This window comes from Chenopodium quinoa, unplaced genomic scaffold, assembly GCF_001683475.1.
Source record: "Chenopodium quinoa cultivar QQ74 unplaced genomic scaffold, ASM168347v1, whole genome shotgun sequence".
Taxonomy (NCBI): Eukaryota; Viridiplantae; Streptophyta; class Magnoliopsida; order Caryophyllales; family Amaranthaceae; genus Chenopodium; species Chenopodium quinoa.
The window spans coordinates 147651-172724 of NW_018742312.1; the positions used below are offsets into that span (position 1 = coordinate 147651).

At 32.8% G+C, this 25074-nt stretch overlaps 2 protein-coding genes and 1 long non-coding RNA gene across 4 annotated transcripts; 2 read left to right on the forward strand and 1 right to left on the reverse strand.

The window, feature by feature from the left end:
• Positions 1–671: 671 nt before the first annotated feature.
• LOC110688815 lies at positions 672–1750 on the forward strand. Its single transcript, XR_002504685.1, has 2 exons — positions 672–792; positions 1490–1750. It is a non-coding gene; the product is annotated as an uncharacterized LOC110688815 (long non-coding RNA).
• Positions 1751–3376: 1626 nt separating this feature from the next.
• On the forward strand, positions 3377–7435 carry LOC110688861 (chaperone protein dnaJ 11, chloroplastic-like). Of its 2 annotated transcripts, XM_021865624.1 has the most exons (6): positions 3377–4007; positions 4992–5066; positions 5776–5862; positions 5942–6081; positions 6234–6371; positions 7140–7435. In XM_021865624.1, exons 1-6 carry the CDS (start codon positions 3746–3748, stop codon positions 7335–7337), a joined length of 900 nt encoding a protein of 299 aa, XP_021721316.1. In that variant the 5' UTR covers positions 3377–3745; the 3' UTR covers positions 7338–7435. The 2 variants fall into 2 exon arrangements, with proteins under 2 accessions (XP_021721316.1, XP_021721320.1); XM_021865628.1 differs by lacking the exon at positions 5776–5862 and having other exon boundaries at positions 3382–4007.
• A 306-nt stretch (positions 7436–7741) lies between these two features.
• On the reverse strand, positions 7742–9750 carry LOC110688874 (protein EPIDERMAL PATTERNING FACTOR 2-like). Its single transcript, XM_021865636.1, has 3 exons — positions 9586–9750; positions 9402–9466; positions 7742–8168 (listed from the first exon to the last, which is right to left on the reverse strand). Exons 1-3 carry the CDS (start codon positions 9683–9685, stop codon positions 7977–7979), a joined length of 357 nt encoding a protein of 118 aa, XP_021721328.1. The 5' UTR covers positions 9686–9750; the 3' UTR covers positions 7742–7976.
• Positions 9751–25074: the final 15324 nt, after the last annotated feature.

A 25074-nucleotide genomic window follows, 5' to 3' on the forward strand; every position in this document is an offset into this window, starting at 1 on the left:
GGAGGTCACGTGTCGAGTTCAGGATGGCCCACGTGGCTTAATATCCTCTTGACACGTGGCCCCCTTAGATACATTTCTGAAATGGCGGCCTTCAAGGGCCCAAATCCCAAGAAGCGCCGTAAAACGGCGCAGCCCACTAAAATTTAGGTCAAATGACCTAGATACGGGCACGTTCTCCAATGACCCTATAAATAGGGAGATATTTTCCCATTTTGGGGACACATTCAATCATTTATTACACCTACATTTTCTCTCACATCAGAGAAACACATGAGCTTGGAATCCAAGCAGATCCCCACCTAAATTTACGTACTCTTTATTCCCTTTCAAGTTACTAACTTGATCGTCGGAGGCGGAGCTCCTACCACCCGGAGTCTCCGTTGTTTCACTAGTAGAAAATATCAAAATGGCACCCCCTAATTGGCACCGGTTCAGTCCAAGCCGGTGCCAAAAATGGCCTACAAAATTGGTGGGAAGCTAAACCAGAGTAAAAGGCACCGGTTCACTTCAAACCGGTGCCAAAAACATAAAGGCCACCGGTTTGAACCGGTGCCTTTTGAACCGGAGCAATTAAAATTAAAAAAAAAAAACCGGCCCTATAAAACCCCCCCAACCCTAATTTTTACACTCCTCTCAGCCGTTTCTCTTTCTCTCTCCTCCTCTCTTCCTCTTTCTTTCTCCTCTCCTCCTCTTTCTCGATCTCCTTCTCCTCCTTCTATTTCTCTTCCCTCATCTCCTTCTCCCTCATCTCCTTCTCCCTTCTTGCATTCGAAGAATTCCAACATGCAATAGGTTTTTTTTATTTTATTTTGATTATTATTTTTGATTTCTGGTTCTTTTTTATTCGAATTTAATAGGTTTTTTTTTTCGATTTTGATTTATTTTTCTTCGATTTCTGGGTAATTGTTTTTCGATTTCATTTTTGGGTATTTGTTTTTCGATTTCATTTCTAGGTATTTGTTTTTCGATTTCTGGGTATTATTATTGTTTTTCGATTTTGATTCATTTTTCGATTATTATTTTTTTTTCGATTTCTGGGTATTTTTTCGTTTTTTTTTAATTTTCTGGGTTTTAATTTTTTTCGATTTTAATTTTTTTCGATTTTCTGGGTTTTAATTTAATTTTTTCTTCATTTTCTGGATTTTCTCGATTTTCTAGATTTTCAACTAATTTTCGATTTTAAATTTTTCGTTTTTCTGGGTTTTAAATCCTTTCGATTTTAATTTTTTCGATTTTTTTTAATTTTCTGGGTTTTAAACTAGCTTTCGATTTTAATTTTTTTCGATTTTCTGGGTTTTAATTTAATTTTTCTTCATTTTCTGGATTTTCAACTAATTTTCGATTTTTATTTTTTTCAATTTTCTGGGTTTTAAGTTTTTTTTCGATTTTAATTTTTTCGATTTTTTTTAATTTTCTAGGTTTTTAACTAATTTTAATTTCGCAGCTAATACATTTTAATTGATTTTTTTGGATGAACTAATTGGCGCAGGTATACTATCTTCTTTGCAAGCCCAAAATATTGCACATAATCGAAGAATCAAGAGTCAAGAATCAAGAATATTGATTTAGATGTTTGGGGTTTTTTTTATTGTGATGTTGTAATATTTTTTTTTGATTTATATTGTAGTTCTTTTTTATTTATTTATATGTGGTAATTGTTTAATTTTATAATTCGTATATTGTAATTTTTCTTGATTATATACTGTAAATTTTCGGTTATATTCAATGATATTCAATTTTGTTGTTCTTATTTATTTTAGTCCATTTGATTTTTAAGTACAAAATGACAACAAAAAAAAAAAAAAAATTTTTGGGGTTTTTTGGTACTTGTTAACCGGTGCCAAAAACTTTGAAATAATTTTTGTGGGCTTTTTTGGCACCGGTTAACCGGTGCCAATTTTGAACCGGTGCCTTTTTAAACCCCTTTTTGGCACTCCCCACATTGGAACCGGTTCAAATCGGTGCCTTAGGTCGGGTTTGAACCGGTGCCAAATTCATTTTTTCACGTAGTGTCTTGCAGGTACAACTCAGCCGGATCAGACTTCGTGACGTAACTCTCCCGAGGGACAAAAACACCCAAAACAACATTCATTAAAAAGTCAATTAAAATTTATCAAATTGTGAAATTCACTGATTATAAGATCTAAAAAGTCAATTACAATTTTAGCCCAAATCTAGCCTAATTAAAACTAATTAAAAATCAACGATACAAAAACTATATTAAATAACAACCAAATCCATAATATTGTAGAAAATTGAGGAAAAAGAAAATGATGACGATCGCGACGAAGATGATGGAGAATGCTACAATGGTTTTAAAATAGGAGGATAAAGAAGTTTACAAATTGAAGGAAAGTGAGGTAAAAAATATTTACTTATAAGGAAAGAAAAAAGAAAGAGGAGAGAGAAAATTTAGAATGGAGAAGAAAACAAAGAGAGAAAATTAATGGAGGTAAGGAAGAAGAAAGAGAAAGAGATAAATATAAAGAGGGGAGAAGAAAACAGAGAGAGAAATTTAATGGAGGTTACGCATATCGTTGTCTCAATATTAATACTTCATTTACAATATGTGTATTAATTTCGTTTACAGTATAAGAGTCTGTTCACATTTACTAAATTGAGCTGAACTGTAATGAGCTGAACTGAATAGAGGTGAAAAGAATATTTTATGAGAGAAGAAAATTAAGAGTTAAATTGAACTGATTGGAGTTGAACTGAACTGATTGGAGCTGAACTGAACTGAACTGATTGGGGTTGAACTGAATGAACTAAAATAATTAAGTTGAAATGAATAAGCCCTAATTCATTCAAATACTTTATGTGTAATCATGTTCAATAAAAAAATTTAAATCATTTTATTCTTAAACATTCTAATGTCTTTTATTTAATTTTTTTTTTATTATTCTAAAATACTTGAGATGGCAAACGTCTCGTGTCGTGTCATGTTGACCCATTTAATTATAAGTGTTATAACTTATAAGCCTTTGACACTAACTCGATTTTTTCGTGCCGTATCGTGTGATTGTGTCAACTTTTATCAACTCTATAAAATACAACTAGTGTGTGTCTTGGGCGATGCCCCGGATACTAGTTTGTACTTTTTTTTCCTTCAAAAAAAAGTAAAAAAAAAATAATAATTAAAAAAAGTGACATCCGAGACAACGCCAAATCACACACTAGATGTATTTATTTTCTAATCTTGTGAAAAATAAATAAATTAAATAACCTCTAATTTAAAAGGAATATATAATGTTAAATACGGAGTATGTGAAATTTAAAATATTAATAAAAGTTGGTTAATATGGTAAGTGTTTAACATTTATTTGTTTGAGATGGAGGGTTTTTTTTTTACGATTTGAATCTAAATAAAACCATATAGATAGGTATTTATTTATATGTTGACGACTTGACGGAAGGTATTTATTTCTGGAAAGCAAAGAATAAAATTGAAAAAAAAAAATTGTGGTTGCAACAGAATGGACCTACATTGTGAGATTCAGAATCTACGAATATGAACGAAATACAAATACAAACTATCCACCGTTAATCAACTCAACTTCAAAATTCATAGATACCGTTAATTTCCCACTGAAATGTTAGTTTCTCCATTTTTCTCTTACTTCACGTCTTTAACAACCAAAATCCCTTATTCCCAAATTCCTAAATCTCTAATTTCAATCAAATCCCCCAATTTCCGTAATCAAATTCAAAGATTATCTTCGAGCTTGGATTTTTGGATGAAATTATGAGCCATTTGAGGTCAATTTGCCGACCAAATGCTGTGGTTTCTTCCTTTGTATGTTGTTGCAGAATTAGGGTTCATATTTTTGGCGCCAAATCATCATCTAGGGTTCCTTTTTCAAAACCTAGTTTAAGCTCGTTTCCTTCTCTTTCCTCCGATTCGTCGGACTTTTATCGGAGTGAGCCATGGTTGCGTTTGAATCATCGGAGATATGTTGCTCGTGCTTCCAATTGGACCGGCGAGAAATCTCCCTACGATGTTCTTGGTGAGTGTTTCTTTTATTCGATTACTTTCGTTTCGTGATTTTTGCTTTTGGTGTAGGGAGAGCCACGAAATTTGATGTAGACGAGATTTGATGATAGGAGTACTATGATAGCTAGCATACATTCTTTCATTTTGTGATTAAATGACCTTTTTTAATCTATTGATTATAATTTGTGATTGATTTAACAAGCTATGTTAGGTTGTTAAGGAAATTTTGGAAATTAATTATCTGCTGATTCGATCATGGAAATGTATTGTTGATTCGTAGGATAGAATTGGCATTGTACTTTTCGATTAAGCTCGGATATGTTATGTAATAGAGGATAGTGAAGTTCAATTTGCGGCTAAAATAAGTTTTGATTAGTTCAAGTAAGTTCATATATGCTCCAATTAAGTTTCGGTAAGTGAATTTCAAGTGAAATGAGCGAAGTCGTAGACTTTTGCTAGTGGCAATTGGCAGGTTTGTGGTGAAAGTTGGAAAATAAAAGTGAAGTTCATGTTTGAAAATCTAGGAGATAGTGAGGAATGTGTTAAACTTATTTTATATACGCCTCTTTTGGTTTGATGTAAAATGTTATCATGAAAAATGATTTTCCTATTTTTTTCCCCATTTTCCTTTGTTTGGTTTGTGAAGGGGCGGAAAACAATTATGCCATTAGTGGAATATTGCATCCATGAGAGAAGCCACATTTTCCTTCCTTCTCCTTATCTCTTTTTTACTTTCGCTCCTTACATTTCCATTCCTATTTTTAATTTCTCTTTACTTTTTTTTTTGTAAGAACCAAACAAAGGAAAACAATCTTGCAAATATGGTTTTTCTTGAAAATATGTTTTTCGTGAAAACTAATTTTTCATTGAAAATGTTTTACTTCAAACCAAAGAGGGTAATGTGAGATGGCATCTTATTCTTATTTGACTATTTGTTTCTTATTTTGTGGCGTAATGTTTGATTGTCTAATTGCTATCTCTTCTCTTTGTGTTACAGAGCTAGAGAGGGATGCAGATGAAGACCAAGTAAAAGTTGCTTATAGGCGCCTCGCCAAATATTATCATCCTGATGGTTTGTTTCTCTAGTCCTTACCTTGATTTTTCTTTCTTGATTTGATGCTTGTTTCTGGTTGTGTCAGTGAAAAACTATTCATTTACTTGGTTATACACTTATACTGTTGAATGCAATGCAGAGGTCTCAGCCTCTCAGTTATAATTTGTTTTAAGAATTGGGGATAAGCTATTTTAATTATTTGTAAGCTACTAGTTGAGGCACAATTGTCAATTTGTCATACAAAAAAGTTTCATGTAGTTTTTATGCTTTGCAAAGTTAAAGCCGTTTTCAGCTGGTGGATGGTGCTTAACTGAACAAAATATTGTGCTGTCATATTTATATTCTGAGTTTTTTTTGTTGTTGCTGATGGCTAGTTTTTAAATGTGAAGGCTTTTATACGAGTAATAAGATAAGTGCTGCATCTTTCAATACAGCACCTGAACAAATTATGAAAAATTTTGGTATTTGATAAGTAGCTGACTAGCAGGTGGATCCAATGCATACCCATACCCTGTTTGTCCAAGTCGAATTGTTGGTATTCTTTTCTGGTGGTTAATCGCTGTGTCTGAGTTCCTTAGCTTCTTGTAGTTTTTGTGATATTGGTGTTCCTTGGCTATATCATAATTTATGAATATTTTACTCAACCGTTGGTGTAACTGCAAACTGCTTTTTAAATTCATCGTGTCATTGTCTCAATATCATAAACTTTCACCACTTATGCATATAGGAGTAATTGGACCCACTTGGAATGGATTAGAGACACGATGTTATTCAAATGTTGATTTTATTTTCTACTGTCAAATTTCGGCAAAGGGTAGCTGCTTTCCCTATGCTAGTAACTTCGTTTAAGGAGTGCTTATAAAATATGGTCTGATCCATTATATCTCTTGTAGTCTATGATGGTAGAGGCAATCTTGAGGAAGGTGAAACAGCTGAAACCCGATTTATTAAAATTCAAGCAGCTTATGAGCTGCTTGTCGATGGAGAGAAGAGGAGAAATTATGACATGGAAAATCGAGTGAACCCTATGAAGGTGAAATTTGGCTTACTAAATTATTGAATGAGAGTTACTCTATTACGTACAAATAAATAAATTCTGTTGTCATACTTATTTTCTCTGTCGTTGTACTTTTTTTGCCTTTTGAAAAGTAGCAATATACTTATTCATTATTATGATTTCTATAGGCATCTGAAGCGTGGATGGAGTGGCTCATAAAAAAGCGAAAGGCATTTGACCAGCGGGGTGATATGGCAATTGCAGCATGGGCTGAGCAGCAGCAGCGTGAAATGAACTTGAGAGCACGTCAACGTGCTCGATCAAAGGTATTTTGTTTACTTTTCCTACTTTTGAATTGCAGTCAAAGACTATCTATGTCTTCTCCTAGAAGGATGATGTTGCTAATGTCCAAAAATTAAGATAAGTTAATTACAAATTAATGTAAGAGCAACTTTAAGATATTTCTATTGTGCTCCACCAAATACAAACTTTCTTTCCACCACTCCACTAGAGCCTGTAATATGCCATGCATTAGAGGACATATCCAATCTTTAAGATTGTCAAACACTCTAGCTTTAATATGCCATGCAACAAGATTTAGATAGGGAAAAAGAAAGTATTAAGGTTGAGTGTTACTATCTAGCAAGTATATGTAATATATCTACTTATCTAGCTTATATGCCCTTCGTTCCTAAACAATAGGCCACATTTTGAAAGTGAATTAGAATACCACAACTATAATTTCTTTTGTGCTATTTAAATTTTACTTTTATGTAGTGTTGTGACTTTATTTTATTGGAATCTTGGTTAAGGGTATATAAAGTAATGTGGCAATGTTTTAAAGTTACATGTTATGTACCTATTAAGTGACTGAATTATACAAGACATCCTAAAATATGAAAATCTTGCATACTCTGTATTATATAGGAATATTGAACATGTGATGGTAAATTAGTAAGGTTATTGCTTTGAAACCGTTGAGGCTTCTTTATTGCAACCAAATATTCAAGCATTTAGTGGACCCTTATCTTTTATATACAGTTACAGAGACATGTTATGTATTGTGAAATTATTCCTAATATAATGAGTTTCAGGTCGATCCTGAAGAAGAGAAGAGGATCCTGGCAAAGGAAAAGAAGGCATCTGTAGAAAACTTTCAGACAACTCTCAGGAGGCATACACTTGTTTTGAAGAAGCGAGACTTGATGCGCCGAAAGAAAGCCGAGGAGGAAAAGCAAAAAGAGATTCGCCGTCTGTTAGCCGCAGAGGGATTTGAATTGGAGGATGAGTAGGTAACTAGGTACATGTTTGTATGCAGTTTGTGTTCTTGTAGGTATTCAACTTATTATGTATACGTCTTCATTTATTGGCATAGTTGATAGTTCTTGTACAAAAATGTACATACATGCTGGAGAAGGCAAGCAGGGTATTTATTATAGAAAAAGAAAGGAAAGAAATGAAAAGGGGAGAATTCATGACATCTGAATTTATTGCTCTTTCACCACTGCTGAAAGACTGCAATCTTTTAGCAGCTTCTTGTTGTCTAGCTGAATTGCTTACCCTGTACGCAATCGCTACACGGTGCTGTCTCGGAGGAGACAGTCTAGCACTGTGTGCACCGTACTTTAAAACAACTATGCTCTAGTTTTGAAACGAGCATGACCCTAGTGTTATAAACAACCATATATCTTTAATATGTCAATAAAAACAGGAATAATTCAGTTGATGAACAAAAAACATGAGTACAACCCTAGTAAAAGCATCATTAAACACAAAACTATAATAATCTTACATCAAAATAACTATAATAAAGCTCATATTTTTCAAGTTTTTTTTTTTTTTTTTTTTTTTGGGGGAAACTTTCTGACAAGCATAGTTAAATGAAAGCATTAAAACAGTAGAGAGAAGAAAGAAGCAATGGAGTAGATGAATTAGTTAGAAGGAACATGGAAAAATTTGCCGTTGCACATGCATCTGTAAACAATAGGGCAAGACTCAGAAGCACATCTGAAGCTAACCATTACCCTCTTGCATGGGGAACAAACTCCACAAGCATGTGAGCAATCTGGCAAACTTGACCCCATTGGGTATACTTCTCTCCCCAACTCTTCTTTGCCGAGCCCCTATAAATGCATCAATAAAAAATATATATAAATATAAATAAAAAATAAATAAAATAAAAACCTATTACGAGTATAAAGCATAAAATCCCTCAGATAAGATAATCAATGTTCTATTTCCTTCATATTCACATAAAGCAAAGTTAAGAAAACAATAAATACGTTTAAATAAGTTCATATTAAATAAAAGTCAAAGTTTAAAATTAGAGGAATAGAACACATCGTTAATGTCTCTTTTCATTTTTTTGGGCATATATAAGCCCAAACTGCTCAATAGATAAACCATTTTAAAATCAGGGAGTTGCTAGTTTATAAGCTGCGTCCAATCAACTTTGTGAATGATGCACCATTGAATTTGTTTTGTTAAATTAACTTTAGAATTTCTGCATGAACTTTTATAAACACATATACTTCCTCCGTTTTTATTTTATTGCACCATTAGGACTTATACAATATTCGCTTATTCTTCTTTGACCATCATTTGTAATTAATCCATTAGAAAAACATAGTCATGTGAGATCTAGTTAGATTCGTCTCGAAATCTACTTTTCAATTATCAAATTTTTATAATTTTTACAAAAAGTATAATTGAAGATATTAATAGCTAAAGTAATACATTGGCAAGCGTGAAATATCTCTTGGTGCAATTAAAAAAAGAATGGAGGAAGTATAAGTTTTTAATCAAAATAAGTTGAACACATACATATGTTAACCTAACTCCATAGAGAAAAAACCACAAATTTACAAATTACAATTAAAAGGCTTGGACCATAGTTGGGGGGGGGGGGGGGGGGGGGGGGGGGGGGAAGAACATTATTGGTTATTAAGTTGTGTGAGAATATATATCCTTGTAAAAACCACAAATTTACAAATTACAAGATTAAAATGCTTGGAACATAGGTAAAGAAAAAAAAATTATTGGTTATAATGGTGTGTGAGAATATATCCTTGTACTATTCATTCTTTGACAAAGTTAAACTTGTAAAAATCAAATGAGTATTGGAATGCCTATGTTGTTATCATTTGCATGTACTATTCATTCTTTGACAAAGTAATTTGCAATTTTGCATGATGAATAATGCCAACAAAGGATGAATTTTTCACTAGCTCTAACTGAAATTATTGCAATTATTACCAATCTTTATTTAAAGAGAGATATATTACTAAAAGGACATTAAAAAGCAAAAATAACTAGTATAGTAGTATACTATGTCTCATATCATGACGATGACACACCTTTCGGTTGGAGTAACTTTGATCCTCATTGACGGCTGTCCTTTTATGTAATTTAGCTGACATATCTACCAAAATAAAGATATTATTAGTATGACAATTATACATAATTTGAATAACAAAATATACATTTCAACTACACATAATTAAGCATATTTGTTTTTTCTAGCTATTTGTTAAAACTTACAATGTTTTGGTTTGGAATGAGTAGTAACTACAGCAGTAAGCAACACTAACATAAGTAATACCAACATATAGTACTTGTAGACACCAAGTGAGAATTTCATGTCTTTGCTCTTTTAAGGAAGAAAGTGAGAAGTAATTTTTTGGAAATATGGACTATATTTGGTAGTTAGATCATGTTGGAGGACCAAAGCATGAGGTAATGAAAGATATATATATATATATATATGTCTTTATTGACAAATGAGGGAATGAGGGCATTTAAATGTAGAAGGTACATTTACATGTTTCATTTCACATGATACATGCCCATGGCTTGATGCTCAAGGTCTTTTTGTTATACCGTGTCAGCATTGTGTATGTTTGATTTTAATTTGTTAAATTTTCACCAAATTAAATAAAATTTGCATAACTAATTAAAATTTTAAAATATATAAGCTAATTATGAATAATGTAAACCGCTCACTAAGGCCTTTGATAGTACATAACTGTTAGAGATATGATATATCGGAAAATATATGTGATATATTTTCCGTATAAATATTGTTATGAGAATAATATATTTAGTATATCTTATATGTTAAGATATTATTTTGAGAATATATCTTTAGGGTTTATGGTTAAACGTATATCTTTTAGGAAGATTGTTTTCTATCTTATGATGAGCTTATGTTTTGTATAAATACTCAACCTATTGATGAATAATAATCAAGCTATTCAATTCTCTCTTCACCCTAATTTGTCATGGTATCAAGAGCAGGTTAAATCTTGGGACCGCTCACAAAATATTCCCCCCCCTGCCGGTGGGTTAGAAAATTAAACCCACCGGTGGGATTCAAAATTTTGCTTCCGCTATACAATATTAATACTCTTTAAATTTTTATTTTTTTGGGTTGGTACACGTTAATCATATGTGTATGTGAATTTTTTTTTGGGAGAATTTTTTTTTGTGGGAGTATGTGGGTGGACTTCCTCCACTATAACACATCTTTGGAGATGAAGACATTAAATAGTGTTATGCTTGACGCAATATTAAAAAAAAAAAAAAGGTCTCTCTTGTGTCGTGAGACAAGATATATTTGGTTCTCCTTGTGCCGTGAGACAAGGTTTGTGAGTTGATTCGAGCATGATTTTGCTCCTTTGGATATGAGTGTGGTTTACTCTGAAAGACCAAGAGATTTGAGTGTGGTTTACTCTAAAAGACCAATAAAAGATTTGAGTGTGGTTTACTCTGAAAGACCAATTAGAGATTTGAGTGTGGTTTACTCTGAAAGACCAATAAAAAATTTAAGTGTGGTTTACTCTAGAAAAACTAATATTTGATTGGAGCTCGGTTTTGTTCTGGAAAAATAAAAAATTGTTGCAGGTTCGAAAAGAATGACGTTCCTGTTTGATTGAAGACTGATGAGTTCGAAAAGATGAACGTTCTCATCATTGAAGAAAATTTTTTTTTTGAAGGCGGCATCACAACAGTGTGCATCTCGGCTTCAACAATTTGACGAATTTCCAATCGCAACGTTCGTGTTACTGCCGTTACGATTGCGGGAGGGTGTTAGAGATATGATATATCGGAAAATATATGTGATACATTTTCCGTATAGATATTGTTATGAGAATAATATATTTAGTATATCTTATGTTAAGATATTATTTTGAGAATATATCTTTAGGGTTTATGGTTAGACGTATATCTTTTAGGAAGATTGTTTCCTATCTTATGATGAGCTTAGGTTTTGTATAAATACTCAACTTATTGATGAATAATAATCAAGCTATTCAATTCTCTCTTCACCCTAATTTGTCAATAACCTACTAAACATTTAAATACATAAGGCTGCAAATCATGAGGGTAATATGCTCTTCTTGTGTTGGCCTTTGATGGTTAAGGCCTTGTTCTCTATCAGTTTATTTTCAATTCAATTCAATTCAACTCTAATTAATAAGTTTAGTTCAGTTCAGTTCAATAAATGAGAACAGTCCCTAAGTGACTTAAGTCTGCCATGTTTACACCAAATAAGTTCAAGTAAGGCTTAGATTACTTTACCTTAAAAAATATTTCCTAATTTTGTTTATATTTCCTGATTTTGAAATTTTGAAATACTTATTTTCAGTAGTTTTTTTAATTTTATTTTATTTCTTAACTTTGTTGTTTGATTCAATAGATTGAAATGGAATACCTAGATTTCGTCAATATACAATGCTTTGTGAAGTGTACAGATTCTTAAATGGACCTGGTTCACACTAATTTATTGTGCACCACTGACATTAGAGACAATATGACTGTTTTATTAATAAAAAAAAGGTCACTATATTAAAATAAAGGTTATTATGTTGAAATAAAAGTTAGTGTGACATTATAAAAGCTATAACAGCTTAACTTTTTTAATGAAAATTTTAATATAATGGTCAATATGAATAATAAAGATTATAATGTTAAAATTAGGTTATTATTCAACATAATTTCGTACTTTAAATTCATAATAATATTAAAGGTCATACATGTTTTAAAAAAGGTTACTATGTTAAAAATAAGGTTACTGTAATATAATTAGGGGTCAATATGTTGAATATAATGCCAGTTACGTGTGTATAAATCTTAGGTCCACAATAATATTGTTGTGGACCAGGTTCACGCAAGATTTGTTGTGTGAAGTGAGATATTAATTGTAAAAGGAAAAATGAGATAGTATTTGTTGTGTTTAGATGATCTGATTTAGAATTTTCACTCATTTATCTCAAAATGAGCAAAATCTAATAAGTATATTTGATTGTTAACAAAAGTTCTATAAATTTGAATAATTAAACTAATTTTTTTATGTTAGTTTTAATTGAATTTATAAAGTTTCTTATTTATCTCAAAAGAAACAAACATATTATGAGTCAGTTTAGTTTAAATGAGATAGTCTTTTGAAATTTTTTGCTTATTTATTGGTCACGAAATGAGCCAAATCTAACAAGTTGGTTGTTCTAACTTTCAAAACTTTTGCCTCAAAAAAAAAAAAAAAAAAAAAAAAAAACGAAATTGCTAGTGGCTATACCTAATAAGAATAACCGGTTATATGGTATATGAATTAGGCAAAAGCTAATGAGCGCCCCCGGGGCGTTAGATAAGAGAATAAAAGTGTAAATATTAGAGTAAAATTAACATTAATTACACCGAATGACGCGTGATTTTGTCATGAATTCCTAACTTAATACCATTTCAACCAATATAATTTATCCTTATTTAACGCCTCGGGGCGCTCGTTAGCAAGATCGCATGAATTATTGTTTTATTCTGATACAATAATGGTAGATGTAAAAACAATTAAATTGGAGTAATATATAGTGGGATGGGTAAAAGTATGACAATGTTTACTGTTAAAGTCCTTAAAGTCCTAAAAGATAAAAGAGTATAATTAAATGGCCTGGTACAAGCAATAAGAAAAGATTGAATGATAAAATGAAGTAAATAAATACAGTGCAATAAATAGTTCAAATTTTAAAGACCCTGAGCACAATTCACAAACAATCATCCTAGTGGCTCAATAAATTTTTTTTTTATTTTATTACTACGTATTTTATTTTTTTGTGTTTTTTGTTGTTGTTGTTGTGTTTTGTGGGAGCATCTCCTTGAAATATCACTAAAACTGAAATGCTAGTGGAAGTTGTATGTTCTTAGCTATGACAAATTAGTAATTAATTAAATAAAATAATTGCACCATGTATCTAAGGGTGATAATCGAGCCAGCCAAAATTGAGCCAAGTATGGCTCATTAAACTTTAATTTGAACTCAAGCCATGTTTAGATTAAAATTTCACATTCAAATTACCATCAAATCAAATTTATGTTGATTATCAAAATTGTAACTTCTTTAATATTTTTGCTAAAATTCTTGCCCTTATTAACAATAATGATTTACTCCATAATTTTTATTTGGAGGCGAACTATGTTGTGCTTAATTCATGAACAATCAAGCTGAGATTTAATAGTCCATGAAATATTTAGGCTCATTAGCACTCCTATAAGCACCCTCAGTGAATCATATAGTGCTCTCATATTTGAAAATACTCATTATGTAATTCTATCATATAAATTGTCTCTCTTACTAAGATTCACTTTTTTTTTTTTTAATTTTCTTCTTGATTCTTATTTAATACAACATAGAGGTTTGGAGGAGAAACATATAAGAATCCATTTTAATTGTAATTAATTAAGTCCGGACTCACACAATGCTTCACACCTTCTCACAATATTTGTGCTCAATGTCGTCATTCATGTCACCAAAAAGTACTTGACATGAGATGGATGTGGTTTATTTATGGAAATGCTTCTTATAAACGTGAATTTCTGAATCAATTCATGGTTTATGAAACTTACAACATGTCTGACTCAATTTATGGTGATATTCTCGTCTTGTTTGCATTTGCAAATTCTCAAGGCTTCAGGCTTCCCGCCTTTTTTAAAGCATCCCATGTAGCTAGTACACTTGTAGTACCGTTACACTTCAATTCAACTTGCTACTAATTTAATGCAATATATATTATGTAGGTCCAAAATCTCCAAATTTATTCCAAAAGTATTTATGTTTTGTAACACTACTGTGCCATTTCTTCTATGTAATGCAATTCAGTGTAGAATCATATCAATGTATCATGGAGATTTGGTATAATACAAGTTCAATGTCGACCACGTAAATTAAAATTCAATTGCCTATGGATGAGATCAAACAACTGCTTAGTCAATGTATCAACCGTACAACAAATTATGTTGTAATTATCAGTTATCAACCACTTATTGAATAACTAGAGTTTCCAACGCGCGCGATGCACGCGATATAGCTAGGCTTTTGACAAGAATTAATACCAATGTTCTTTATGCCTTATGCTTGTTTATGTAAATATTTTATAAAAATTATTCACATATACACGTTAAATGTGTTAGATGTTGTGTGGTTGTGCAATGTTCTAAACTTTTTTTTTTAAGGATGTTCTAAACTTTAGTTAGACTACTTTGTAATACCCTAAATTTTCTATTTTAAGTTTCGAGGACAAAACTTGTTTTAAGGAGGGTAGATTGTAATACCCGAATATTTTATGATATTATATTGCATATTTTATAAAAAAAAATAATAGTTATTTTTATTTATTAAATAACTTTCCTAATTTCATGTTTATTTTATTTATACTTTGGAAAGGTTTAAACCCTATTTAATATCTAGTAGGACTCTTGTTGCTTTGAGACTATATAAAAAAAAAAAAAGATTGTCGTCATTTTTCTTTCGCAGTGCGTGAAACCAAACCAAACCAAAATTTGATTCATCTCTTATTATTATCAATATGATGAATCTCCACCATCATTATTATCTGTATGATGATTGCAAAGATGTGAATTGACAAGCTTCACACAATATTTGTAAAGCCAAAGCCGTGAATTGCAAATCTACCGAATTATTTTGTCCTTCGTACTGTATATCAAATTTCTATTAGGATACGTTGAAAGCGTAGAAAGGTAATCACGCATGGCCCTTTGGAGTTGTTTGATCACAATAATTATTATATGTAATCACACTATCAACCCTTAGATCGTTTGTTTATAATTTGATTGTATTATTTATTTTATGTAATCACACGATCTTAATTAATTTTGCGATTTGTTTGATTATAAATTGTTAATATTAATTGTACTTCGTACTATTATGTGATAATTTTATAATTAAGTTGTGAATTATATATGATCATGATTTATATATATACATGATTAGTGTGTGGTATAATATGATTCTAATTGCCGTATTATTTTGTGATATTGATTGATTGTGTTATTTTATAGGGTTTTAATGTTGTTGTTACATGGAGTATTGTAATTGAGGTTTTAGTGTTGTTAATGTAGAGTATTATTTTTGGGTTGAGATTTGATTATATTTGGGTTATTAGTATTTTTTTTTAGAGTTGAGATATTGTGATCGAATTGTTATATTATTTGGGAACTTGTGCCATTGTGGAGTTATTATTATTAAATTATGAATTATTATTTGATCGAAGTATGAGATCAAAAGGTTGAGAATTATTTACTTTGTTCTTGGTTTGAGGCTCGTCGTTATATAACTTAGTCCTTGGCTTGTTGGTAAGAGGGTAATAATCATCAGTTAAGAATGAGGTACAATCTTTATTATTTATTTTTCTATGGTCCCCTACAGTGGGAATTGGCCCGTATGTGGTCTGGTTCAATGTGTTTTCTAGTTATTGGGAGTATTCAAGTTTTTATACTTGTTGGTTTTATTTAATTACCCATGTCCAAAGCTAGGTATAAAACAAAGAGCATGACACACTTATGGGTTATATGAGTTAATTGAGTAAAAGTTCGTATTATTATTCAAGGTTGAGTTGATAAAGGTTACTTTTTTCAGTCTACAATGTGTAATGTAGTTTTGAGCTACATTGTTTAATTGAACTAGTAATGTTAATTATTATATTATACTCTATATTCTGATATGTGGTAATTACTCAGCTTTTGCTGACGTGTGTGTTATTTTGTTGTGCTACTTGTGTTAACGGCCATGTATTTTCTTATGGTGGCCCTGCGACGATCTATTTTGGAATTTGTCCTTAATGGTGAGCAGTGAAGATTTTCTAAGCAGGTTGATCAAGTGGTCGTAGCTAAAGGAGCTCAAGTGTTTCGATTAGTGTGACGTCATGAGTTTATAAAGTTGTATAAATAGCTCACCTAGTTTATTGGGTTGTAATTATTGGGATTTTGTAAGCCTTAACACTCAACAGGTTGTTGAGTGTGGCGGTAATACCTCCGATTTAAGTGTATGCTTCCGCAATTTTATTTAAAGGTTGTGTATTTTTCCTTTATTTCTTATTTATTATTTGTTAGTAAATCGGGGGTGTTACAACTTTGATTTAGTGATTAAACGTAGACCTGACAAATGGGTCATTCGGGTCGGGTATGGGTCGGGTCATTTCGGGTTGGGTCAAATTCGGGTCAAAAGGTTATCGGGTCAAGTTCGGGTCGGGTCAGATCATTTCGGGTTTCGAGTTGATTTTGGGTCGTCTGATAATCGAGTTGGGTCGGGCGGGTCAACACTTCAGATCGAGTTCGGGTCGGGTCAAGTTTGGGTCGGGTCAATTCGGGTCGGGTCAATTTTTGGGTGCAATTTTCGAGTCAACTTCGAGTCGGGTCATATTCGGGTGATGCATTGGGTTAAATTCAACTCTGTATATATATATTTATTTATTTTTTGACAAAAAACTCACTATATTTATTTAAGTCAATTTGATTGCGGCTTTTTTCTATTTCGATTAACTAAGGTCAAGTCTTTAGCTTAAATAGATTCTGGTCATTTCAGGTATAAGATAATTTTGGTTGAGATCACTTTGGGTTTCGACTCTATTTGAGTCAATTCATTCAAGTTAAAGGTCGGGTCAATTTTGGGTCGGGTCAACTTTGGGTCTCGGGTCAACTTCGGGTCGGGTCGTTTTCAGGTCTCGGGTCAACTTCGGGTCGGGTCGTTTCGGGTTGGGTCATTTCGGGTTTCGGGTCAAGGTCGGGTCTGTTCCACTTCGGGTCGGGTATGGGATGGGTCTGGTTGATTCAGGTTTTGGGTCATTGGTTTCGAGTCGATTTCGGGTCATGGGTCGGGTCATTCAGGTAGGGTCAGGGTCAAGATTACCAGGTCTAATTAAACGCTAGGAGTATTAAAACAAAAGGAAATAGAGAGAGTAAATGATGGATTTAAATATTGAAATAAAACATACTCGTATTTTTTTAAATCAAATGGGAGTAAATATAAGGCTTTTGAAATCCATATGGGAGTATTTAAATATTTGAAATATTGAAATAAAACATATTCAAGAGACAATAATTATAAGGATTTTGAAATCAAATGGGAGTAAATATATAAAAAAAAACATTTTTAACATATATATAAATGTTCATGCACTATTCATAAGAGTTTTTTTTAAAACTTTTTTATAAAGGTAGGGAAGATGTTAGTTAACTACTATAAGTTAATGTTGCATTAAATTGACACAATATATAACAATATGGCTCTATTATGAAAGTCTTAATGAATTTTAATTTATGTACTATAACTTTCATAGTAACGCGCATGATGATATGGATTTGAGAAAAAAAAAGAGTTAAATGTAGTGAAAAATTCAACTGCATATGGATGAGATCATAAAATTACTTAAGCCATGTTTAGTTCATCTTAGTTTAACTTACTAGTATTTCAAATTAAATTGAAAAAATAAGTTCAGATAATATCAAATCAAAAAGAAAAAAAAAGAAGACATAATTCATCGTTTTATGTGTGCCTTTTTCGCTAAATATCTTAATATATATGTAATTAAGAAATTAAGAAAATTACAAATTTATAAAAATACAATTTATTACAAATCTAACAAGACCCAACTTGTTTTTTTTACATAAATTATTGTACACGGTTAAATTTAGTCAAATTAGACAATCAAATTATATAAGACCAGATCAGATCAGTCAAGATTAATTCAAATTAACAAATTAAATCCCACAAACAAAAATGCGGTGAACTATATAAGCCCAAAAGTTCTTTAAAAAAATAATAAAAAGGCCATAGTCAATTAGTCATTGATAGTTTTAAATCGAGTTACAATTGCCAAAAGCTAAAAGCTAATTGTGCAACAGATTAGCCATTTGTCATCTAGAGTTTGGAGTTCCTACAATGCATTTGGATTTGACTTTTTTAAAAAAAATATTGGTTGACTAGATATAAAAGTTGTGCGTGTAACAGAAACAATATAGCAAATCGACTCTAATTCATTTTCCAAAAGAGTTGTTACATTAATTTCATGAGTGTATGACAATTAGCCCTATCTGGAAGTAGCGATTTTTGTAGTGATTAATATTCTGATCAATTTAAAATAGGAAAAAATTGAAACTAATAATCTCACATTTGTTACTTATGTTCAAAATAATTTCACCTTTGTTACAAAAAATATAGACTATTTTTATTCCTGTAAAAATTAATGGCGTTTAGTAAAAATTAAATTAGGTGAAGAGAATAGGGTCACAGATATCCAAAAAGGGAGCAATATGAAATTAACTTTCCGCCAAAGTTTTTTTTTTGAGATTGATTTGATTTAACAATATTGTTTAGCTAACGTTTCTTCAAAATAGAAAAGGTAAATAGGGTCTCAGAGATCCAAAAAGGGAGTAATCCTAGGCTCCTAGCTATTGCGGTCCCATACTACTGAAACATGTTGTTTCGAATTAGAATTCAAAATTTGAAAAGGGTCCAATGAAAGTTTGTTTTGAAAAGCAACTTTTTCTAGTAGGAAAAAATCATAATCATATTATTTTCAAAACTGGACCCAAAATGGAAAGAAAAGTCTAGCTCGTAATTGAGTGTAACTTTTTTGTCCAAGATTGATGAAGATAAGTTGTAATTTGCAACTTATTTCAACAATGATATGAAAATGTAAGCAAACTTTTGTATATCTAATTTTGTCATCTCTCCCTTTTTAAGTGTTTGTCATCATTGTCATACTTTGATAATTGAAAGTGAATTTCTTCCAATTAAAAAGCGTCGTAGTTTGAAAATGAATATTTACCAAACTTAGGTTTGATGGAGTGTTAGAATAATTTATAAAATCATTCGAATCACTTTCCAAAATATGGTCTCATTTCAAAATGAAAGTTAAGGTGAGACCTATTGTAGAGAATATTTCAAGCATTATCCCTAGCTTGAACCCCACTGTGATCGTACACTAAAGTACGGTGGCGTCCAAAGGGAAAGAAGATAGAACAAAAGAGTCGCCAACAACTTTTAGAAACTTGTAAACCGTTCACGAGGTGAAGGTTACACCCCTTAACGATCCAGGAGATCGTCAACTCCAATAGGTCTGAAACCATGACTGGTAGTTCGGGGATGAAGGTACAACTCCAACCTAAAAGAGATTGAACCTGCCCTAATAATAGGCCTCTACTTTATTCTGATCGTATTCATGTGCGCTTTCTGACTAACTTGCAATCAATAGGTTTAACCCTAAACCTGTTTATCTATGTTGGTTGAATATTAATGCACAAATAAAACTATTATTGGCGATCACTTGAATTATAATCAAATTAACCCTAAACAAGATTATTAATTATCTTATTAAGCGTGATTACAAATACCAATTCCCTTTAAACATGCATAAAAGGTGTGATCAAGCAATAACAATAAATATAATCAAGCAACATAATAAATTAAAATAATAATTAAAAGAATCATGATCATAAATTATAACAATTATAATCACAATTAACATAATCATGTTAAAGCATAATAACAATAGCAAGATCCTAGGTATGATACTAATAACAAGATTAATAACAAACCCTAGTATGTCACTAAACAATAAAAATCAAAGCTCTAATCCTAACATGATACTAACATGAATATTAGGAAGAGAAATAGGAAGCATCATAACAATCATACTTGATTTAAGGAACTTATTCTTTACCCTAAACATGATACTAGGAAGTAATAAAACATCCTAACACGATACTAGGAATCAAAATAACAATCTAAGCATGATTTCTATCTATAATAATATCACTGCAAACAATTAAAACACTAACTTGGATGCCTCGTACCTCTTTCTAATAACAAAATACACGCGTTAGTAACTTCAAGGAAAATAATAATCAAAACAATTAAATTAAATAATTGAAAGAGAGATTTGGGACAAACCCTCAGAAATTAAAACCTTTCACGTCTAAGGCGAAGGCAACTTCAAATATGGCTAGGTGTATCTAAGTCTTGCGATTGCGAAATTTTGTATTTGAGAAAAGGCTAGTTTAGAAGAGAGAGAAAGAGTAATCAAGAAAATCTTGATGAGAGTTGGTGAGAATTGGTGAATGAAAACGGAGTTTTTAGAAGGCTATTTATAGAGAAAATCAACTAAAAAGATAAAAAAATCAAAACAGAGTTCTGACGCGTAAAACGAGGTTAGCGCCAGGCGCCAAGCTTAGCGTCAGGCGCTATTGCTAGCGTTTGGCGCTAACTTAATTATTGACACGTTTTCTAAAATCAGATAGAAATTGCCGTACAGGAGGATAAAATCGTATTTTCCTCAAAAACATTCTTTTATTCTGATTAAAACTCTAAAAGTCAACAAAAGTCAATTTATCTATGCAAATTGAATTAGGAATGAAAAGAACCATCTAGAAGAATCTAGAAGACTAAAACCATTCCTAATTGCATTAGGAATGATAAATCCATATAAGGCCCTCCTCTAGATCTTTGGGCCGCATATAAGTCTCAAACCGTGCCCAGTTTAGTAATTTGGCCATAACTTTCTCAATATTCATCGGAATTGGGCTTATAATGTATCGTTCCTATACAACTACACTATTATTTGACCCATATCATGGACCAACCAAACTAGATTGGCTGTTTTCTTAAAATAGGTTTTCAAAAACAGAGAGAAGAGAAAAGAAATTAAAACTATCCGCAACACTAAACTTTCCACACTTTCACTTCATTCGATTATGATTCGACGTGAAAGGTACTCATCACTGGGTTTGGTTTTGGGGAGACACAAATGGGTGTCTACAGAAGCACCCACTTTGACTGAGTTTGGAGCAACGCAAGTTTCGAAAACAAAAGTCAAAGTAGCGATAAGGACGGAGAATGATTCAGAACGTTCTGCGATCCTAAATCATTCTTGTAACGCCAATACCTGCAAATTAGCGTTAGTTAAACAGATAAGAGAGTTAAGAAACGCGTATCTTTACCGTCGGGCACACGTCTCTAAAGGTAACCGATTTGATGTGACGATCTTCCGCAAGCTAGAGAATACCGCTTGAAGACTGCTACGCCTGTAACAGCCTCCAATTTCCGCTGTGATAGTCTTCGAAAAGATCACTGTTTGTTGATCCTTAATGCTGCTATGCTAGTACGTCGACGCTTTGCTGCTTGTGAACCAGTATGTCGGTGCTTTTGCTGTGATGACAATCCTCTTTTCTTTGGGAATAGTTGCCAACACAACTCTTGTATGATGTATGACAATCCGATTCAGGGAAATTTGTCAATGCTACATAACAATCCATCCGTTGAAATGTTGCCACGATGAAGCGACAATCTGTATCTCGGAAAATTTGCTAAAATCCAATTTTTGGGAAAAGTTGCCAATGCTTCGTAACAATCTGTCATAAGAATTTTTCTACGATCGACAATCCACATCTTGGAATATAACTCTTGAAAGCAATCCACCTTGGAAATTTTCCAATGCTATGTGACAATCCTTTTAGGAAAATATTGCCACTATTGACAATCCGCGTCTTGGAACATTTGCAAAAAAGAGTCGACCGACAATCCACTTTGGGAAAATTTGCCACTTACTGAAATGAATGACAATCCTCGTTGAGGAACCTTTGCCGAAATTTATGATGAATAGAGACCTACAACAATCCTTTGGGAAATTTCGCCATAGGGAACTGGGTGTATGACAATTCGAACTTGGAAAAAATTGCCAAACAGAGAAGGAGCACGACAATCCACGCTTGGAAACTTTGCCAGAGATGACAATCCAATCTTGGAAAAATTGTCGTTGAAGAAGATGCACGACAATCCATTTTGGGAAATATTGTCAGTTGGGGATGACAATCCAATTTTTGGAAAAATTGTCGTTTAAGAAGAATGCGCGACAATCCATATTTGGAAATATTGTCGTTTAAGAAGAATGTGCGACAATCCGTATTTGGAAATATTGTCGTTTAAGTGCTTGCTTTTAAACCGATGCCTGTGTGTTTGTAATGAGCCAATGCTTAGGCGCTTAAGCTAAATGAGACGATTTTTTGTCAGGTCAATCACTTACTACGATTGTAATCGAGCCGACTACTAATCATGTCAATTTTCTTATAGGGGCTAACTGGCGTACCAAGGAACCCGAAATTGTTGTATGAGGTCGAAATAGCCGTTCTGAGAGGCTTCGAGCTCTGTTGCTGCTGAAATATTGTTGGCGCCAAGAATAGGATCTGTCGCCAGACGCTGGGATCTAGAGCCAGGCGCTGAACTCTGTTGCCAGACGCTAGATGTTGTTGCCAGACAACAGCCTTGTCGTCTGGTGCTGGAGTCGGGTCTTCCCTACCCTGCTCTTGCTGCCGCTGGGATGCACTTGTATTTATCTTTTGACTATAGGAATTCGCTAATCTCTTTAATTATCTTAGGGTTGACCTAAGGCTTAGTGTTGCCCGACTCATTGACTTGTTGTGACTCAAGGTATAAACTTGACTCGCTGTGATTGACTCGAGGTTGACTCGACTCAAAGTGAAATGACATGTGTGACTCATGACCCGTGTGTGCATTGTATTGTGATTGTGCGACTCGAAAATGCAAAAAAGAAAAAAATTTCCGTCACTTTTGTGGAGGGTACCGACTTTCTCCCGAAAAAGAAAGACGTGAAAAAGAAAGAAGCGAAGTTTTTCGAAGATGCATGTTGAATGAGCTTAGACAAATGTTGTTTTTCACAGTACGAGGATTGTAACATCTTAGACTATCCTAGTTGACTCGATAATGAAAGTATTTAGGTAACTTAGGCGCGGAGGCTAAGCACTTCATACTTCTATGCAATGATGATTATGATTGATGAGTGATTTTGATATGACAATACATGCTTCAGCGTTATGTTAAGATTTCATGACAAAGGGTTCCTAAGGGAAAGTATATTTGGCCATGTATCTGTGCAGTGTGTGAAAGTGACACTAAAAGTTAGGCCGCAAGGGCTAAGTGTGTGGAAAGATATTATTTCAAGAAGAGTCAAATGATGGTGACTCTTAGGCTAGGTAAGCTAATGATGTAAGGATCAAGCCCCCAAGTCTAGCTCAACATGAATAGGGATGAGCATTGGAGATCCCTTGATATGACCATGATGTGTGAATGTGAATGTGAATATGAATGCATGTTTATTACGGCCGCACCTCGATGTGAGGTTGCCTACGTATCCGTTAGGAATCAGACCGAACGTAGCTCTATCTGAACCTCGCACAAGTGTGTGTATACCTCAAAGAGATCTTTTGAAGGGTTGTTACTTGGTTAGGCTAAAGGTTATAGAAGAAAGGGAAAAAAGGCTCAAGACCTTAGATAAGCCCCCAAGGTGTGCAATCTTGCTTTTGAATCTTTATATTTTTATGCTTGAGATTTCTCACTCTTTTTTTTTATTTCTTTTTGCTTTAGCATTTATTTTATTTTCATAAGTGTGGGAAATCCTGATCATGCGGTTTATCACTCACTTGACATTCATGCTTCTCAGGCACGGTACCGAGCACTCGATAAGAGACGCAATCTGAGATGTGTTCTTATCAAAGACATTTTCATATCAAAGACATTGGAACACTTACCCTTTTGTACACTTTTTATTTATTTATTTTTGCTATTTTTGCTATTTTAATCTTTTGAAGTCACTCAAGCTTTTATGAAATTGAAAATTGCATAAGTTGCGCACCACCTTATCCCAAAGTTAGGTAGATATGGGTTGAAGAAAGAAATGTCTATCATTAGACAAGGCTCAAAGTTGTTTATCAAGAAAGGATTGCATCAAGGGTGAAAGGTAATATGATGTGGCTACAAGGGGTTCCTCAAATCATTGGTATACCTTGTGCTTAGCTTGACAATGATTTTTTTTATTTTTATTTTTTTTAATGTAGTGTAATGAAATGATCATATGCAAGGAAATAAATACTCATTTTATTAAAAGGGAAAAAGAAAGATTCTACAAAATTCATCTACGGGAAATAAAAAGGTGCCTATGCTAGACTTGTTGGGGGAAACGAAAAATAAAAAAAAGAAATAGAAAAAAGAGGTCATGAAATCTCGTCGTTGAAGCTCGCCTCTGTCTTGTGTTGTTTGCTTCATCATCACCCAGTCTTCTCCCTAGCTAGAGGCAATGGGATCTTGTCTGCTTCTATGAGATCTTGAATGAGATTTTGAAACCTGTAGCATTCATCAGTGGTATGACCGTTTCCTCGATGGTACTTGCAATAGGAGTTGGGATTCCATCTCAAAGATTGATTTTTTGGCGTTGGATCCTTGGTAGGGCCAATAGGTTTGATTAATCCTCGATCGTAGAGACGGTCGAAAGCAGCATCGTAGGTCATTCCAATGGGTGTGAGTTCTCTCCTGGGTTTCTTTTTGTATCCTTGATTTCCATGGCTAAGACACCATTATGGTCAAAGGTACTAACATTATTAATAGAGTAGGCGTTTTCGGAAGAAGAAGGATTGTCGTTCTTCTTTCCTTTCCAGCCACTGTGGTTACTATTGTTAGTAGCTTTTTGTTTTGCGAGGTCATCTTCAATTTCAATTCCGATGTCATAAACGGCTTTGAAAGTATTCAAATTATGTTGATATTTTAAATGCTTCGAATACTTCTTTTGGAGATTCTTGATAAACATCCTCACATATTCTTTTTCAGTGGGCACCTCAATCATCTTCGCGGAAGTTTCCTTCCATTTTTAATTAAAGAAAGAAGTAAATCCTTCA